We start from the raw sequence: 20,450 nt of genomic DNA, 5'->3' as shown, positions 1-20,450 counted from the left end.
CCAGGCTCCTCCATCCATGGGATTTTCCAGGCAAGAGTACTGGAGTGGGTTGCCATTGCCTTCTCCAGAGGATCTTCCCAACCCAGGGATTCAACCCGGGTCTCCCACATTGTAGGCAGACGCTTTACCGTCTGAGCCACCAGGGAAGCCAGAATTTTAAAAGAAAGCCCTAGATTTGTAAAAGTTGGCAACTACTTCAAAAATATGTTGCAGCATTATGTTGGTTTGCATGGTGAGAGTTAAACATCAGCCAGCTGCAAACTGAAGTCAGGTCATAGGCCACCAGTTTATGGCCTCTCCTGCCCCTCTGAGCCCTGTACTTGGACCATAGCAGGCTGCCCACCAGCCCTTACCACATCCCCAACTTTTCTTCCTCCATGTGGTTGCTCAGCCTGTGTCTTTAATGACTTTTCACCCCCAAATCTGCCTGTTGGAAACCTTTCTAATGTCTAACAAAACAACCCCACAAAAATGAAACAAAACAGATGCCACAGTATGTATGTAGCTTGAGCCTGAGTAAGAAAAGCAAATGAAAAACAATATGCTTACATGTCAAGCTGTAGATGGTAAAATTATATATATATATGTTTCTTACTAAATACTTTTGCCTATGTTCTCATTTTTTTATGGACATAGGTAAAACTTTATTATTTAAGGAAAAAAATCTTCCGTATTCTCAAGACCCATTTCAAATGCCACTGGCCTCTATGACAGAAGTCAGCAAACTTTTCTTGTAAGGGGCCAGATAGTGAATATTTTAGGCTTTGCAGGCCATATTGTCAAATGCAGCTATTCAACTCAGCTGTTGTAGCATGAAAGCATCCCTAAATAATTTGTAGATAAAGGGGTGTGGCCATGTTCCAATAAAACTTTATTTATAAAAATAGGTTAAGGCTAGATTTGACTCAGTAGTTTGCAGACATCTGCTCTCCCCACCCCATGTATCCCCACAGCCTATTACTGCCCTCCCTCCCTGCAGTCTAGATTTTAAAACTTCTTGGCACTGTTTGCTTGTCCTTTCTCCCCTCCTCAGCTCCCATTTCCCTTCGCCTCTTCCGCATCCCCCCACCCTGCCCCTGACACCCCCAGCAGCAAGACTGTGAGTAATCTGGAAGCAAGAAACAAGGTGTGTCCTTGAAAGCCCCACTTGACCTTGCTATACCTCTGTTTCCTCACTGGTAAAGGGGATGGTAAATCAGAGGGTGGCTGTGAGGATTAAAGAAAATGAAGGGACATAAATTCTCAGCATTGGGTTCAACATCTATTAGAGTATTAAAAAAATGGTAGCTATTTTTTTGTTACTGTTTTTTAATATATGTATTACATTGCTCTAAATAATTGGATCTGTTTCTTTTCTAGACTCTGGTTAACCAGCTATCCATCAGAGAAGTTTCCAGTCAGCATCCTCCAGAATGGGATTAAAATGACCAATGAGCCCCCTAAAGGGCTCCGGGCCAATCTTTTGCGCTCTTACCTCAATGACCCCATCTCAGACCCTGTGTTCTTCCAAAGCTGTACCAAAGCAGTGATGTGGCAAAAGCTATTGTTTGGCCTTTGCTTCTTCCATGCCATCGTTCAAGAGAGGAGAAACTTTGGACCCCTAGGTGAGAGGTGACAGCATACCTGGATTGCTGGGGGAAAGATCACACAGATGCAGAAATGCATTCAAGTTTGTAGTCAGGGTTGCCAGTAAAATAAGGTGTAAGAAAAAAGATAAGGTATAAGTACATTCCATGTAATATTTGGGGCATATTTATACTAAATATGATTTGTTGTTTATCTGAAATTAATTTCACTGAGTGTCTGTGCCAGATTAGGATCAGGGTCAGGGAAAGAGGTGATGCCCCAGAATCAGAGGTCTCCTAATTACTGAAGTTATGTGATAATGAGAAGATTGAAAGCTCTTCCCTTTGGTGTGTATTTGCCTGGCTTAGGTACAATGGCCATTCTGCAGGGAATGTTTACCAGGTGATTTATAACAGTTTAGGTTGCTCTCTATACATGTGCATAACAGTGAAAGAAATACAACTGTGAAATCTGTCTGTGCTTCTCCTTGAAAAAAATAAACATAAATTTCTTTATTAATGTAACCTATCCATGGCCTAACTTAAGTGACTTAGTATTCTTGTTGGAACAGATCATCAAACTAAATACAGATCCCAAGTCACCATGATTTTAAGGATGGATTATTTTTCTCATGGAGAATGGATGGATATTCATATCATTTCTCATGGATCATTTTTCTCATTATTAATCCCATGGGCTGCCTCCAATTCTTTTCTTGAAATGACCCACCCCAAGGTATTCTTAGCAATTCTGGGGGGTTACCAAAGGAGGCAAATTGTTTTGGTGATTCTCTCCAAGCATTCTCTTTCCTTCTACCTGTCCCAGTTAGCGCCATACCACCTGACTCTTCCACTTAGGGTTTCAAGGATGAGACAGCCAAAGTGGACACTCCCTCTACACTTGCATCTCACACACCACATTCTTCCATCCATTCCTAACCTCCCAAAATCCATACAACAATTTGGCTTATAGTCAACTGCCCAGTTGTGTTTGTTTGCCAGAACACAAGTTTTTGGGTTTTTTAAAATTTATTCATTTATTTATTAATAATAAATAATTGTTGGCTGCACTGGCTCTTCATTGCTGCCTGAGGGTTTTCTCCAGTTCCAGCGAGTGAGGGCTACTCTTCATGGCAGTGGCTTCTCCCATTGCAGAGCACCGGCTCTAAGGTACGGGCTCAGTAGCTGTGGCACACAGGCTTAGCTGCCCCACTGCGCGCGGAATCTTCCACACCAGGGAGCAAACCTGTGTCCCCTGCGTTGGCAGGCAGGCTCTTAGTCACTAGGCCACCAGGGAAATCCAGGTTTTTGTTGTGTTTAATTTGAATGTGAATTATTTGGGAGGAAATGAAACATCTCCATTGAATGCAGGTCCCGCCACACCCTACTGTCTTACATCAGGCCTGCTTCATACATTTATGTGACTTGTATAGCCCCACTCTATTAGCCTTTGCCCTGCTTCATTCTGTACTCCATGGCCAAATTTGCCTGTTACTGCAGATATTTCTTGACTGCCTACTTTTGCATTCCAGTCCCCTATAATGAAAAGGACATCTTTTTTGGGTGTTAGTTCTAAAAAGTCTTGTAGATCTTCATAGAACTGTTCAACTTCAGCTTCTTCAGCATTACTGGTTGGGGCATAGGCTTGGATTACCGTGATATTGAATGGTTTGCCTTGGAAACAACCTGTCACTTCATGGGAAATAGATGGGGAAACAGTGGAAACAGTGTCAGACTTTATTTTGGGGGGGCTCCAAAATCACTGTAGATGGTGATTGCAGCCATGAAATTAAAAGACGCTTACTCCTTGGAAGGAAAGTTATGACCAACCTAGATAGCATATTGAAAAGCAGAGATATTACTTTGCCAACAAAGGTCCATCTAGTCAAGGCTATGGTTTTTCCAGTGGTCATGTATGGATGTGAGAGTTGGACTGTGAAGAAAGCTGAGCGCCGAAGAATTGATGCTTTTGAACTGTGGTGTTGGAGAAGACTCTTGCGAGTCCCTTGGACTGCAAAGAGATCCAACCAGTCCATCGAAAAGGAGATCAGTCCTGGGTGTTCATTGGAAGGACTGATGCTGAAGCTGAAACTCCAATACTTTGGCCACCTCTTGCGAAGAGTTGACTCATTGGAAAAGATTGATGCTGGGAGGGATTGGGGGCAGGAGGAGAAGGGGACGACAGAGGATGAGGTGGCTGGATGGCATCACCAACTCGATGGACATGAGTTTGAGTGAACTCTGGGAGTTGGTGATGGACAGGGAGGCCTGGCGTGCTGCGATTCATGGGGTCTCAAAGAGTCGGACTGAATTGAACTGAACTGATAGCCCCACTGGGCATTTATCATTATAAACTTTGGAAATACAGTGGAAGGAGGGGAATTCTCAAAGCTAACTTAGTATTGCCCAATCACAGATACTGCTCTCTACCTAGTCACTAAGTCGTATCTGACTCTTGCAATCCCATGGACTGTAGCCTTCCAGGTTCCTCTGTCCATGGGATTCTCCAGGCAAGAATACTGGAGTGGGTTGCATTTCCTTTCCCACTAAACCTATGCTTTAGTGTTGTTTTTGGCGTTCTATACGTTACCATGGTATTCCAGCCAGAGTGAGTAATCCTATTTCACAAATCCCAGGATGGTAACATCTTCCTTAACAAATGGGGAGATCCATAAAGTAATTGACTTTAGAATGGATTTTTTTTTCAGCAGAATGTCTCCCACGCTGACAGTAAATACCAAAGCTAATAGTTGGCAAGGTGCTTAATATTCATGGGACTGAAAAGAGGCTCTTGATCCATGATGATGTTTAACTTCACCAGCCCAATCTCTGAGTGGGAATTTAGAACTCTCATCCTGAAGCATCTAATTCATCTTTGCCTCATGCAGGTTGGAATATTCCTTATGAATTCAATGAATCTGACCTGAGGATTAGTATGCGACAGATCCAGATGTTTCTGAATGATTACAAGGAGGTGCCATTTGATGCTCTGACCTACCTGACAGGTATTTATGGGAGGAGGTTTTGACAACCACAAACCTCCACAATTATGCTCCACCTTCCTGCTCCTCTGCTCCCAGCTCCATTCGTTTACTCACTTATGCCTTCAACAAACATTGAACTCTTACTGATGCTGGTCACCATGCTGGATATTATAAAACAAAAAAACAACATACCAAAAAATCAAGATTAATCCCTCCTCTTAAGTGGTGCACAGTCTACAAAGGGAGAGAAATATAACAAAATAAATGACAATACAGTGGTAAGTTCAATAAGAGGAACATTTATAATGTAGAAAGGCAGCACAATGATTAAATTTCAGATATGGGGTGGGATGATTAGGGATAACTTCCTTAAGGCATTAAAGATGGTTTTGAGGGATAAGTAGGAGTTTTACTACTGGAAGAAGAAAGTGGGAGTGGGTGGTGAAAAAAGAAGGCGAGTGCTCCCAGCAGAGATACCCTGAGGTGAAAATGACCCTTGCTGGTTTGTATTAAAGCAATTCATCAGCTGTATCATCAATATATACCAGTACATAATATGGAAGAATGTAAATATATAAAACTGGGTCACTGCCTTCAAGAAAAATACCATGTAATCCTAGAGAGAGGAGATAAAATGGGCTAATTTAGATGGGCTAAATGAGTAGGTTACTATGGCCAAAAGTCAAAGTGCAGCTCAAAAGAAAAACCTGGGCATCTTCAAGGTCACATACAAGTTCCTCCCTCAACTCTGGATCCTTTCCCCAGTCAAATGTCAGGTGCATTATCTACATTATTCAGTTTTCACAGTAATCTGATAAGCTTCATGTTAGTGACCCTGTTTTACAGCTGAAAAAACCAAGATCTTAGCACAGGGGTTCTCAGCTAAGGGTGATTTTACCTCCTAAGGGACATTTGACAAATTGAAGAGACATTTTTTGTTGTCACAACTAAATGGATGTTCTACTGGGTAGAGGCCAGGATGCTGCTAAACATCCTCAATGCACAGGACAGCCCCCTACAACACAGAACTACTCAGTGTACAACACGTCAATCATGCCAAGATTCAGAAATTCTGCTTTAGAGTGATTAAATTCAGTTTAAAGTACAAGGTGACACAGACCTTACTTCAGCACAGTGTCCCCTAAAACAAAACCCCAAGTGACATACACAACATAAGTTCAGTGGATTTTAGTTTGGTGAAAGAACTTTTCCAAATAAGTGAGCCATATTCCCATTATTCCAGGCCACACAGAAGCACATCCCAGAGCTCTTCTTCAGATCACAGAATGAGTGCATAAGTGTCCTGGGATGTGGTCTTAGTGTTGGACTGCCTGGCAGCTCATAAACCAACCCACCCCAGTTGTGCCAGCTGGCCTGAGGATAGTCACTTTCCAACTGTACCAATCAGGATAGCCTAGTTAGGCTGAGATGACAAGCAGTCTCCAAATCTCAAGGATGTAAGACACCAAAGGTCTATTTCTTGCCCATCCTGTTAAACACGTCCAGTGTGAACTGGCGAGGGTCTCTGTTCATTGTAATTGTCTATCAGAGGCACAGTTGGCAAAGGCTGTACCAACTTTTGATGCCACCATCTCAACGTATACTTGTGTGGTCACTGCCACAGGGGTAGCACTGAAGAGCTCATGTTGGGAATTAAATATGCAAGAAGTTGTCACCTGGCCACACCTCACTGCAAGAAGTGTAGTGAGGGAAGTGTAGGAGAAGGGAAGGGTAACCTTCCTATGTGCCTGGAAGGAAAGACGAACCAGATAGAGATGACTATCAGAGCTCCGAGACCAAGAGACAAACTAACCAAAGAGATAGGTCTTGTTTGAAGAGTGGTGATCTAAATAGATGGACTGAAGTCGAATACATTCTTAGTCTGGTACCCCCAGCCCTGTGGCAGAGCCAATGGGAAATCTTGAAGAGATATAAGACGTATCCTGTTTCTGTAGAAACTTGTGTTCTTGCTGTAAAGAAGAGATATATAAGTAAAGAAATGCACCTTCCTTCATAAACATAAAACCCAGGGCCTTAAGGGTACCCCCTGAAGTAGACTTTGCTGACGAGGGGGTGGTGGTGGCACCCTGACCATGACCCTGCACTTCAGGTTTTCCTTCACCTGTAGTCCCTCTTTGGTCCCTTCTAGCACTGCCAGGCTGACTTCAGGGGGAACCACTCTCCCTTTAATGTTGTAGTTTAGTGTCGTCATAAACCTACTTACAGCTGGGACAAACTATAGTGTTCACACTAAATTTTGCTGAAGGCCTGAGGGTGGTGGTTTAAGGTAAAGCAGTTTCTGTAGGGCTCAAATTATTACTCAGTAGGTATAAACGTCCCCTTAGTCTCTTACTTCTCCCATTATGAGCCACCAAGATGTTCCTCTTAGTCATTTAGACCCCTCCAGTGCCAAGAGAAGCTGAGGCCTCTCCAACTTGTCGTACTTCCTGCTTCATGTCCATAGACCTGCCCTCTCCTAGCATGGTTGGAATTGGAAGTGAACCCCCCCTTCAGGAGAGGCTTTGCATGTGCGCGCACACACACACACACACAGATGTGTCTTTTCCTTTCAAATTAATGTGTTGTTCCCAACTTCCAAATATCAGGTAACACACACACTATTGAATCTGATCCAGCTAGAAAATGCATCCGGGGTTGCTGTCTCCTCAAAAGAATTACCTAATTCTTTTTGTAGAAATCTGAGTGTAGAAACCTGAGTTACAGAGAATGATGTTGATCATGGGGATGGGGGTAGGAGAGTCATATCCCAAAGCAGTGTCTATGGATAATCTCAATTTTCTAAATTTGTGAAAGTGATAATTGAATGTCTTCTATATGCCAAGCATTGTGCTAAATGTTTTATAAGTATTGTTAACCACAACCATGTAAGATGGGTATGCAGTTATCTCTTACTGACAGATGAGAAACTGCTAATAAGTGGCAAAAGTTGGAGCCTAGAAATTGGCTGAAATTGGAACTCAGTACTGTCTCATGCCACAGTTCTTACCCTGAACCACATTTCTATGCTGCTTTTCACATATATGTAGACAGATACACAAATGTCCAGACGAATATCTGGAAGATGCCTAAATGTTAACAGTTACATTAGTTGAAATAATTGGTGACAGTATTGCTTTTATTTCAGTTTATTGCTATTTTCTAAATTCTAATATAGGAACATGTATTATTTTTGTAGCAACCATAATACCCAAAAGGTCTGGTCTTAAACTAAGCTGAGCATGGTTTTTAGCAACCCTGTGTCTCATTGTTGGCTGGAGGAATCCTCTGTTTTAGATTAATGACCAAGTTCATTATGGATTCAACTTCTTCTGTTGGCTATCCCCAGGGGAATGTAATTATGGAGGCAGAGTAACGGATGACAAAGATAGGAGGCTCCTGCTATCCCTTCTGTCCACGTTCTACTGTAAGGAAATCGAGCAGGACCATTACTTTCTTGCTCCTGGAGACACTTACTACATCCCTCCTCATGGCTCCTACCAGGTAAGGGGCAGGAGGAGCTTGCCAGCCTCCATGTGGCTACGGTTGCAGTTGTATCCAAGGAGGGCCCAGGGATAGCTTGGGTTTCCTGACTTGGGTCCATAAGCTATTTCGAATCTTCCAAAAAGCCTACAAGACAGACCTTATTACTATCTAGTGAATCCTAGGCATTTGGTAGATAAGATCTTTCAAAATATGGGGTCCATCTGGGGGAAAAAGGAAGGGATGGTTAAGATGAAGCTTTGCTGGTGAACAGGTTGGAAACTGCTACTTGAAACCAAAGGTTCAGAAGGTAGCACAGGGAGGGACAGAAAAACTGAATGGGAGAATGATAAATGGAAGAAGAAAACGAGATCTGAAGGATGAAAAGGGCTTGCTTTTATTGAGTACCTGTTATATACCAAGGCCTTATTTCTTCATAACCTCATTTATCTTCCCATTTGCAGATACGGAAACGGGGCTTTTGGGTGACTAGATCAGCGTTACACAATTAGTTTAAGATGGAGCTAGGACCCAAATCCAGTTCTGTCTGAATCCAAATCTAATTTTGTCTCCAAGGCCAAGACTGCTGGTAAAGCAGGAGGGAAGCCAGCAGAGGTGGGAGGGGAGATAACCCATCTACCTTCATATTTATACTCACTGTTCAGAAACCTGTAGGAGGGAAAGCTTGTGAATGTCTTGGCCCTGATGATGTGTGCATGTGTGTGTGTATGGCCTGTGCTACCAAAACAGTGTGATTTCTATGTGGGTCTGGTCTGGCCAAACCCTGGGTGATCTGTGGGAGCCCAAGAGCCTGAACTTACATTAACTGAAGATTTTCTTTCCAGTCGTATATCGACTATCTCAGGAACCTCCCTATCACAGCCCACCCAGAAGTGTTTGGCCTCCATGAGAATGCTGACATCACCAAAGACAACCAGGAAACCAACCAGCTATTTCAAGGGGTGCTCCTGACCCTCCCTAGGCAGTCAGGAGGGAGTGGCAAGTCCCCTCAGGTAACCAGGCTTGAATTCAATTTCCTAGGCAATCTTCCCTCTAGTGGGCATGCAGGATTATGGGTGATGACCAAGAAGGAAGAAAAGCAGAGGCGTGGCAGACCCCTGAGGAAGGGCATGGATGCTCTGGTCTTAACTGTTGAGAGCCCTTAAATACTGAACTAGTTTCTTAAAATGTCAGTCATTCCTGTATAACCTTCATGATTCATTGTTACAGCCACATATCATCTATACTCCATTTACATAATATTTTAAAACAAATCTCTTTTGCTTGAAAACATTTTAAAAACTGCACATCAGGATTGTAACTGAAAACAAATCCAGTACCATTTCGATAAAGTCATGACAGCCACAAAAAGAAAATGAAGGCTAAACATTATTAGGTTCTTCCGGCTGCTGCTGCTGGGGTCTTGCTGGCTCCTTGGGAAAAGAGGAGGATCAACAAGTGTTACAGAACATTTAATTAGTCCTGACCTTAACATTCAGAAAGTGAAGATCATGGCATCTGGTCCCATCACTTCATGGGAAATAGATGGGGAAACAGTGGAAACAGTGTCAGACTTTATTTTTCTGGGCTCCAAAATCACTGCAGATGGTGACTGCAGCCATGAAATTAAAAGACACTTACTCTTTGGAAGAAAAGTTATGACCAACCTAGATAGCATATTCAAAAGCAGAGACATTACTTTGCCAACAAATGTCCATCTAGTCAAGGCTATGGTTTTTCGAGTGGTCATGTATGAATGTGAGAGTTGGACTGTGAAGAAAGCTGAGTGCCGAAGAATTGATGCTTTTTAACTGTGGTGTTGGAGAAGACTCTTGACAGTCCCTTGGACTGCAAGGAGATCCAACCAGTTCATTTTAAAAGAAATCAGTCCTGGGTGTTCTTTGGAAGGAATGATGCTAAAGCTGAAACTTTGGTCACGTCATGCGAAGAGTTGACTCATTGGAAAAGACTGATGCTGGGAGGGATTGGGGGCAGGAGGAGAAGGGGATGACAGAGGATGAGATGGCTGGATGGCATCACTGACTCGATGGACATGAGTTTGAGTGAACTCCGGGAGTTGGTGATGGACAGGGAGGCCTGGCGTGCTGTGATTCATGGGGTCCCAAAGAGTCAGACACAACTGAGTGACTGAACTGAACTGAACTGACCTGACCTGACCTGAGACTTTCTCCTTGAAGGGAATGAAAAGAAAAAGGTGGCTAAAACTTGACAAGAGTGACTTTCTCACCATGTGATTCAATATTATTTCTCCAATATTGGAGACACCTGGAATCATTTTGGGTGCCTCCTATGATCATTTCACTTGGTCTACAGATGAGGGCAAAATGAGCCGTATAAGAAGTGACCCACGTCAAGGCACTCGTAAACCCAGAGGCAGTGCCAGATCCAAAACCACATCTCCTGACTCTGTCCTGTTCTCTCTTTTCCTTTTCTTCTCTTCTCCAAGTTCTAAGCCACCCCATGTTCAACTTTTCTTAGCTGTGGATTTTGCATACAGTTGGCTTTGCATAGCTGCAGGTTTTGCATCCTTGAGTTTGACCAAGATTGGAAATATTCAGAAAAAAATTTCCAAAAAGTTCCAAAAAGCAAAACTTGGATTTGCCTCACTTCAGCAGCTATTACATGACATTTACATTGTATTTACCACTATTTATATAGCATTTACATTATTTTAGGTAATATAAGTAATCTGTAAATGATTTAAAGTATGAAGGGAAGGAGAGATGTGTGTAGGCTATATGCAAATACTACACCATTATACATAAGGGACTTGAGCATCTGTGGATTTTGGTTCTGCAACCAATTCCTAGTGGATTCCAAGGGATGATTCAATTTGGTTTCTTGATTTGGTTCATAGTACCATAAATGGTAATACATGTGAAGATAAAGCAGCCTGGTTTGTGTGTCTCAACTTAGGAAAGGAAATAGCTCTCACAGTGGGAAGGGGGGAAGAAGTATACATTCCAGCTTCCCAGAGTCACAGCGTGGCAGAGCTGTGTGTGTCTCCCATTCAGGTCCTCCTACTCCTCTTCCTACTCTTCCTCTAGGCCTTGTCCATTCCTTACTTGGCTAAATTCACTGGGCTATTCTTGCTCAATGCTGAGGAATGGTCTACTGCCTTCCCAGATGTCCACGTCACTGGCTCTGAGCAAAGTCCCATCTGTACCAGGAGCTGGTTCTTAAGGAGCTGGCTATGAGAGCCTTGGGAGATTGTCTCCCAGGAGTGACCTTGAAGACTGGAGAAGCTCTGCAGGGTTCAGCACTTCCCTGAGGCTACCTGGCTGGCTGAGCAGGAATTCCCTGTCCAACCCTCAGGCCTTCACTCTGGCCATGAGAACAGGACTCTCATTGTTTGGCTTAGAGGCAATGTCCTCCCTAAGTCTGGGGCCAGCAAGGGTAGCCTCCATACCTTCAAGGCAGAATTGGCTTCTGTAGGAAAGTTCCAAAAAAGCTCCTATAGACTAAGTTTAAAAAGACAAATGCTCACTGCCTTAGGTTTACCTGGACAAAGTCACAGCCCAGGGGCCTTGTTTCTCATTCACCTCTCTAATGCTTACACTTTAAGGAAGTGGTTGAGGATCTGGCCCAGGACATACTCTCCAAGCTTCCCAATGAATTTGACTTGGAGTTGGTCATGAAGTTGTACCCTGTGGTCTATGAAGAATCCATGAACACTGTCTTAAGGCAAGAGCTCATCAGATTCAACAGGTGGGCTATATGGTCTTACTTGGATCCTGGGAGTTAGAGTGTGAGGGGAAGGATCTAATAGGCAGTGACTAGAAAGGACACTTGATAAAGGTTGCTGTGCAGAGTTGGTATGCCCTACCTGCAGGAAGGCCAATAAATAGGGGCATCCCAGCATGTGTTGGTCCAGGGTTAAATCATTCCTTCTATTCATTTGCTCTTATTCATTCACGTGACATCTGTTAAGTGGGGTTAAAACCAAAAGGCTAATGGTGAACATAATCATTAAAGCCACTTTTATTGAGCCTTTATTACCAGATATGGCTCCAAGTACCACTCAAGCCTTTGCATTCAAATCACACAATAGTCTTATGTCCATTGGCTCCTCAACCAAGCACATACACCACATGTCTGAACCTGCGACCACAGACTCCAAATGCTGCTGTCTCCGTTTTTGCTCAATGGTCATTGCATAAAGGGATAGCCCTGACTCTGAAAGACAAGGGAACTGGAAGAATTTCATCTAAGAATTGATTAGCCCCTTAGTTTTAGTGTTACTCTCTAGAGTCAGTAGTCAGTTGGCCATATGGGTAACCAAGCAAAATACAGAGTGTGAGTTAAGGTTGCTGACTGAGTCAATACCTTGGTATGATAGGATGCAGTCCTCATTCATCCAGACACGAGGCCAATGACTTTCCTTCTTTGCCATTCATTTGCCCCTAAGCTCATTGGAGCTCTTGGTGATTACAGTCACCTTCACTAGCCTTTGGGATTTCTTAGTAGCTCAGTTGGTAAAAAATCCACCTGCAATGCAGGAGACCCCGCTTCAATTCCTGGGTCAGGAAGATCCACTGGAGAAGGGATAGGCTACCCACTCCAGTATTCTTGGGCTTCCCTGGTGGCTCAGCTGGTAAAGAATCCACCTGCAATGCAGGAGACCTGGGTTTGATCCCTGGGTTGGGAAGATCCCTTGGAGAAGGGAACAGGCTACCCACTCCAATATTCCGGCCTGGAGAATTCCATGGACTGTGCTGTCCATAGGGTTGCAAAGACTCAGACACAACTGAGTGACTTTCACTAGTCTTTACCACTGGCCATTATAATGTAAGAGAAGAGTGTAACAGCACTTATATTTCAGTGCTGCTCAGGATTAATTACATTGGGCAATACTGCAACATACCTTCTCATTACCCTCTTTTTTTTTTTTTTTTTTGCCTATTCACCTAGTGGTATGAGAAGCCCAGAATGACAGTTCAGCTTCCAGTTCAGGGGAACCATTATTGCGCCTTCTAGGGCAAACTTTCCTCCTTGAGTACTAAAAATCTTGAAACTAGCAGAGCTCATAGTTGCAAGAATAGAAATAGAACTTTTGCAAGTAGCTCTTTAGGTTTAATAGAGGTCTGTGGTATAATCCCTCAGAGCGTAGTTTTGCTCTTAACTCCTCAGCCAAGTATATACACCAATAACGTGTTTGAACCTTAAATTCCTCTTAATATAAATTAATGGTTACACATTCAGGAATCTGTTTCTTGGGTTTAAGCATTCTCATATCCATTTGGCTAGGATTCCATAAATCTTTGGACATGACAAGCTCTCTCTGGTAGCAGATTCATTGGCACTCTCAGGTCCCCCTGGACTTGGTGAGTCCCCACAATAGAGGCCAGAGACAAAGGCAGATGATCTTAGAATATTTTAGGCTGCCCCTTCAGCTACCTTTTCTCAGGTAGGCATGAACCTCATAGTCTATAAAAAGAATTTTGTTTTTAAAACAAAGAAGCCTTAAAACTGCATTACCCTTTGACCCAGAAGTTCTACTTTTACTAAGAATATCATTATAAGTCTCTGCAAAGTTTGCTATAGATGGATGTCCCTGCTGCTGCTAAGTTGCTTCAGTCGTGTCCAACTCTGTGCGACCCCATAGATGGAAGCCCACCAGGCTCCCCCGTCCCTGGGATTCTCCAGGCAAGAACATTGGAGTGGGTTGCCATTTCCTTCTTCAATGCATGAAAGTGAAAAGTGAAAGTGAAGTCGCTCAGTTGTGTCCAACTCTTTGCGACCCCCATGGACTGCAGCCTACCAGGCTCCTCCATCCATGGGAGTTTCCAGGCAAGAGTACTGGAGTAGGTGGCCATTGCCTTCTAGTAATGTTATTTACAGTAACAACAATCTAGAAATAATATGCTTCAGCAAGAGGAATAATTAGATAAAATGGAACACCTTGCAGTCATTAGAAAGTATGATTTTAGGTAGGCCTCTATTGAATAGGAAAGATGTTCCCTTTATGCTAAGAGAGAAAAACAGATTACATATATATATATATAATCCCATTAAAAATAATTTGTGTTTACATATAGGAAAATCTAGAAAGACATACATCAGAGTTATCTTTAGGTGGTAAGATAATGGGGTGATTTAATTTTTTCTCATCTTTACAATTCTGCTCTCATGAATGTATATTATATGACTTTTTAAAGGAAGGAAAAGTAAAAGGAGACTTGGAGTCAGTGCACTTGGGGTAGAATGAGGTCAATGGAGAGGCAGGCTGAGTCTTCTCCTTTGTTCTTGCAGATTGACAGAAGTGGTTCACAGAAGCCTCATCGATCTTGGCCGAGCAATTAAAGGGCAGGTTCTGATGTCCTCAGAGCTGGAGGATGTCTTCAGTAGCATGCTTGTGGGTAAAGTGCCAGCCATGTGGATGGCAAAGTCCTACCCATCACTGAAGCCCCTGGGAGGCTATGTGGCTGACCTGCTAGCCCGCCTGGCCTTCTTCCAGGTACCTCGGAGTCAGGGTAACTGGGCACCTGGGATTCTCATTCAGGTGGAGAGGACATTCTGAAATGACAAGTTAAAGCTGGAAGGGGATAGGGTAGCCACAGAGCATCCTGGATTGAGCACCTACTGGAAACCCTTACTAGGGTTGAGGACAGGAGGGAGATTTTCAAAGTCCTTGAAAAGTTTATAGCCTATAAAGGCAGGAATAGGAATGAGAATAAATGCCACAAACCAGTGTGTCATGGGCTACATACAGCTCATGGGCTAATAGATAGATTTCATTTGGCTCTCTGGTAATTTAAAAATCTGAGGGCTTCCTTGGTGGCTCAGTGGTAAAGAATCTGCCTGTCAATGAAGGAGACAGTGGATCGATCCCTGATCCAGGAAGATCCCACATGCAGTTGGAGCAACTAAACCCATTCACCACAACTGCTGAGCCTGGGCTCTAGAGCCTGGGAGCCACAACTGTTGACCCCATGTGCCACAACTACTGAAGCCCAAGCACCCTAGAGCCTGTGCTCCTCAACTAGAGAGTAGCACCTGCTTGCTGCAACTAGAGGAAAGTTTGTGCAGCAATGAAAATAAATACAATTTTTAAAATATTAAAAAAATTAAACTTTGAGCTAGCATATAAGGATTATTACATATAAAAATACAGATGTTTTTCTTGCAAAAAAAGGAAGACCTGAATCAATGGACCTGCATACCTGCATGGCAACTACTGCTGGAATTGAGTAGCTGTTGCTTAGACAAGACATATATTCTCTACTGCTATAGTCCCTCCCACTCTCTGCTGCATCCCTGACACCAGCTTGCACCAGTGCTTTTTACTTCAAATTGGGAAAATATAAGATAAAGGAAAATATAAGATAAGACTACAAAGTCTGCCTGTTTCCAGAAAAATGAGAAAAAGCTTATTTCTTTATGAGACTCATTTTTATTCTTGCCTTTGAACTATCTTTGATGTATTACTGATTTTGCATTTTTATCTCTGTGGTTCTCTAGGAATGGATTGACAATGGACCTCCTGTGGTCTTTTGGATCTCTGGATTCTACTTTACACAGTCTTTTTTGACAGGTGTCTCTCAGAATTATGCTCGGAAATACACCATCCCCATTGACCACATTGGATTTGAGTTTGAGGTAGGGGCATTTTAGGGTACAACGACTCAAAGGGACAACCAGAGAAAGCAGTGTTGTCCATTTCTTTGAGTCCAAACATTTAGATGTGTTAAGGTTCAACTACTTCTGAGATGATACAAATGAAGTATTTAGCATGACTTAAAGTAGCTCCAAGGAGAAGGAAATGGCAACTCACACCAGTATTTTTGCCTGGAGAATCCCAGAGACAGAGGAGCCTGGTGGTCTGCCGTCTAAGGGGTCACACAGAGTCTGACACGACTGAAGCGACTTAGCAGCAGTAGCAGCAGCAGCTACTTTGGAGCAAAGTAGCTCCAAAAATTATCCCCAACAGAACCAGAGGATTCCCAATGCTTTGTCTCTTGTGTATATAAAAAAGGAATCTTTCCAGAGGAAAACTCTTCCACAGTTGTACCCAAGACAATGAAAGCATATTCCATACTGTCTATTCAACATGGTGGACTTTTCATCTGGAAGGATGTTAAAGGTCTTGTGTAGGGCTTTGCTAAAAGTCAAAGGATGCCAATAGTCAAGAATCACCCAATCCATGTTTGGAGAGAAAGGAGTAAGACAGACTTTAATAGAGCATTGTAGAATTTTAAATTTTATGGAAAGATCCTATGTGATCATCTCATCCAGAAATCACAAACTAATTGCCTTAGATATTAATTTAGTTTATAAATGAACTTGACTGGCCTTTGTTGTTGTTGTTGTTCAGTCACTCAGTTGTGTCTGACTCTTAGGGACCCCATGGATGCACACCAGGCTTCCCTGTCCTTCACCACCTCCCAGAGCTTGCTCAAACTCATGTCCATTAAGTCAGTGATACCACCCAACCATCTCGTTCTCTGTCGTCCCATTCTCCTCCTGCCTTCAATCTTTCCCACCATCAGGGTATTTTGTAACAAGTCTGCTCTTTGTATCAGGTAGCCTAAGTATTGGAGCTTCAGCATCAGTTCTTCCATTGAATAGGGTTAATTTCCTTTAGGATTCACTGATTTGATCTCCTTGCAGTCCAAGGGAGTCTCAAGAGTCTTCTCCAACACCACAGTTCAAAAGACCAATTCTTTGGCGCTCAGCCTTCTTTATAGTCCAACTCTCACATCCATATATGAATAGTGGAAAAACCATAGCTTTGACTATATGGACCTTTGTTGGAAAGGTAGTGTCTCTGCTTTTTAATATGCTGTTTAGGTTTGTCAAATCTTTCTTCCAAGGAGCAAGCGTCTTTTAATTTCATGGCTGCTGTCATCATCTGCAATGAGTTTGGAGCCCAAGAAAATAAAGTCTGTCACTGTTTCCATTGTTTCCCCAACTATTTGCCATGAAGTGCTAGGACCAAATGCCATGATCTCACTTTTTTGAATACTGAATTTTAAGCCAGCTTTTTCACTCTCCTCTTTCACCTTCATCAAGAGGCTCTTCAGTTCCTCTTTGCTTTATACCATAAGGGTGGTATCATCTGCATATCTGAGGTTATTGATATTCTCCTGGCAATCTTGATTCCAGCTTGTGCTTCATCCAGCCTGGCATTTCACATGATGAACTCTGCATATATGTTAAATAAGCAGGGTGACAGTACACAATCTTGACATACTCCTTTCCCAATTTTGAGCCAGTTTGTTGTTCCATGTCCGGGTCTAACTGTTCCTTCTTGACCTGCATAGGTTTCTCAGGAAGCAGGCAAGGGGGTCTAGCATTATCATCTCTTTAAGAATTTTCCACTGTTTGTTGTGATCCACACAAAGGCTTTAGCATAGTCAATGAAAAAGATGTTTTCCTGAATCTTTCTTGCTTTTTTGATGATCCAATAAATGCTGGCTATTTGATCTCTGGCTCCTCTGCCATTTATAAATCTGGCTTGAACATCTGTAAGTTCTTAGTTCACGTACTGTTGACGCCTACCCTGGAGAATTTTGAGCCACTTGACTTCACACTCCATGATGTCTGGCTCCAGGTGAATGATCACACCATCATGGTTATCTGGGTCATGAAGATCTTTTTTGTATAGTTCTTCTGTGTATTCTTGCCACCACTTCTTAATATCCTCTGCTTTAGTTAGGTCCATACCATTTCTGTCCTTTCTTGTGCCCATCTTTGCATGAACTGTTCCCTTGGTATCTCTAATTTTCTTGAAGAGATCTCTAGTCTTTTTCATTCTGTTGTTTTCCTCTATTTCTTTGCACTGATCACTGAGGAAGGCTTTTTTATCTCTCCTTGCTATTCTTTGGAACTCTCCATTCAGATGAGTATATCTTTACTTTTCTCCTCTGTGTTTCACTTCTCTTCTTTTCTCAGCTATCTGTAAGGCCTCCTCAGACAACCATTTTGCCTTTTTGCATTTCTTCTTCTTGGGGATGGCTTTGATCACCACGTCCTGTACAGTGTTACATACCTCTGTCCATAGTTGTTCAAGGGCTCTATCAGGTCTATTCCCTTGAATCTCTTTGTCACTTCCACTGTATAATCGTAAGGGATTTGATTTAGGTCATACTTGAATTGCCTTGTGGTTTTCCCTACTTTCTTCAATTTAAGCCTGAATTTTGCAATAAGCTCATAATCTGAGTCACAGTCAGCTCCTGGTCTTGTTTTTGCTCACTGTATAGAGCCTCTCCATCTTTGGCTGCAAAGAATATAACCAACCTGATTTCGGTATTGACTATCTGGTGATGTCCATGTTTAGAGTCATCTCTTGTGTTGCTGAAAGAGGGTGTTTCCTATGACCAGTGCATTCTCTTGGCCGAACTGTTAGCCTTGCCCTGCTTTATTCTGTACTCCGAGGGCAAACTTGCCTGTTCCTCCAGGTATCTCTTGACTTCCTACTCTTGCATTCCAGTCCTGTATGATGAAAAGGACATCTTTTTTTTTTTTTTTTTTGGTGTTAGTTCTAGAAGGTCTTGTAGGTCTTCACAGAACCATTCAACTTCAGCTTCTTTGGCATTGGTGGTTGATGCACAGACTTGGATTACTGTGATACTGAATGGTTTGCCTTGGAAACAAACAGAAATCATTCTGATTTCTGATTTCAATACTTGAGACTGCACTCAAGTACTGCATTTCAGACTCTTCTGTTGGCTATGAGGGCTACTTTATTTCTTCTGAGGAATTCTTGCCCACAGTAGTAGATATAATGGTCATCTGAATTAAATTTTGCCCATTCCAGTCCATTTTAGGTCACTGATTCCTAAAATGTCAATGTTCACTCTTGCCATCTCCTGTTGACCACTTCCAATTTACCTTGATTCATGGACCTAACATTCCACGTTCCTATGCAATATTGTTCTTTACAGCATGAAACTTTACTTTGAATGCCAGACACATGCACAACTGGGCATTTTTTCCACTTTGGCTCAAACTCTTCACTCCTTATGGAGCTGTTTCTCTGATCTTCTTCAGTACCATATCGGGCACCTACCGACCTGGGGATTTCATCTTTCAGTGTTATATCTTTTTGCCTTTTCATACACTCATGGTGTTTGAAAGGTTGTGGCTGTGAGCCATGTGTTACCCTGGGATTCATGACATCGGAGAGGATTTCAATCCGGGGCCAGAGACAAGTCTTGACTACTCAGAGCTTCTTGTGTGGCTAAGTTTTATTAAAGTATAATAGAGATAGGGAAAGCTTCTGACATAGACATCAGAAAGGGACAGAGAGAGTGCCCAGTTGCTAGTTTTTAGCAAAGCATTTTCTGTCTGTTAGCAATTTTCTAATCAGAAGAGACACACCTCAAATCTGAGGGAGTTTCACCAGGCCCCTCTCCCACAATATACATTTTGAGATAGAACAGGACAAAGTGTGGCATCCTCCAGCCATAAAGTAATTGACATGAATACTGGTTTGTTGAGTCATTATCAGCCCAAGCTTTGAAAAAAAAAAAAAGTCTTGGGTGGAACCCATTTGAAGAAAGGCAAATTCTAAAGCAAATACGTAGTTTCATTAACATAGCTTAAGAAAAACATTTCCATAATAAAGCAGCACTGGTTAGCTCAAGGTCTGAGAAAAGTTAAGTTCAGGCAGAACCAGGTGTTGTCAGCAGAGAATGGAAAAAAGTCTGCCACTTGCAATTGATTTTCTCCTACAGCTTGGGGACCTCTTACCGAGGCTGTTAACACCCTCAGGTTCTCAAGGCAAGAATCAGATCAGATCAGATCAGTCGCTCAGTCGTGTCCAACTCTTTGCGACCCCATGAATTGCAGCACACCAGGCCTCCCTGTCCATCACCAACTCCTGGAGTTCACTGGGACTCACGTCCATCGAGTCAGTGATGCCATCTAGCCATCTCATCCTCTCTCATCCCCTTCTCCTCTTGCCCCCAAATCCCTCCCAGCATCAGAGTCTTTTCTAAAGTGGTTTACCATTCCCTTCTCCAGTGGACCACGTTTTGTCAGAACTCTCCACCATGACCCATCCGTCTTGGGTGGCCCTACATGGCATGGCTCATAGTTTCATTGAGTTAGACAAGGCTGTGGTCCATGTGATCAGTTTGGCTAGTTTTCTGTGATTGTGGTTTTCATTCTGTCTGCCCTCTGGTGAATGAGGATAACAGGCTTGTAGAAGCTTCCTAATGGGAGGGTCTGGCTGTGGGGAAAACTGGGTCTTGCTTTGGTAGGTGGGGCCATGCTCAGTAAATCTTTAATTTTCTGCTGATGGTGTGTGTGTGGGGGGAGAGCGGTGCGGGGACAACACGGTGTGTTCCCTCCCTGTGGTTTGGCCTGAGGCCACACTATGGTAGAGGTAATGGTGACCTCCTTCAAAAGGACTCCCAGGACTGTTGTAGTCCGTGCCCCTGACCTCATGGCAGGC

The 20,450-nt window shown here is 42.9% G+C and overlaps 1 protein-coding gene across 2 annotated transcripts in view; it reads left to right on the top strand.

Moving 5' to 3' along the window:
* The window catches only part of DNAH3 (dynein axonemal heavy chain 3), a 249,056-nt gene that overhangs the window by 226,965 nt on the left and 1,641 nt on the right, over positions 1 to 20,450 (top strand). For both annotated transcript variants that reach the window (XM_059881557.1, XM_059881556.1), the window contains exons 54-60: positions 1,360 to 1,604; positions 4,454 to 4,570; positions 7,896 to 8,050; positions 8,875 to 9,042; positions 11,616 to 11,758; positions 14,303 to 14,507; positions 15,512 to 15,649. In XM_059881557.1, the coding sequence (XP_059737540.1) occupies positions 1,360 to 1,604; positions 4,454 to 4,570; positions 7,896 to 8,050; positions 8,875 to 9,042; positions 11,616 to 11,758; positions 14,303 to 14,507; positions 15,512 to 15,649 (1,171 nt within the window). The remainder of the gene's footprint in view (positions 1 to 1,359; positions 1,605 to 4,453; positions 4,571 to 7,895; positions 8,051 to 8,874; positions 9,043 to 11,615; positions 11,759 to 14,302; positions 14,508 to 15,511; positions 15,650 to 20,450) is intronic.

Source organism: Bos taurus, chromosome 25, assembly GCF_002263795.3.
Source record: "Bos taurus isolate L1 Dominette 01449 registration number 42190680 breed Hereford chromosome 25, ARS-UCD2.0, whole genome shotgun sequence".
NCBI lineage: Eukaryota > Metazoa > Chordata > Mammalia > Artiodactyla > Bovidae > Bos > Bos taurus.
The sequence above is the reverse complement of the archived record's forward strand: the minus strand, read 5'-3'. Positions and strand labels throughout refer to the sequence as shown.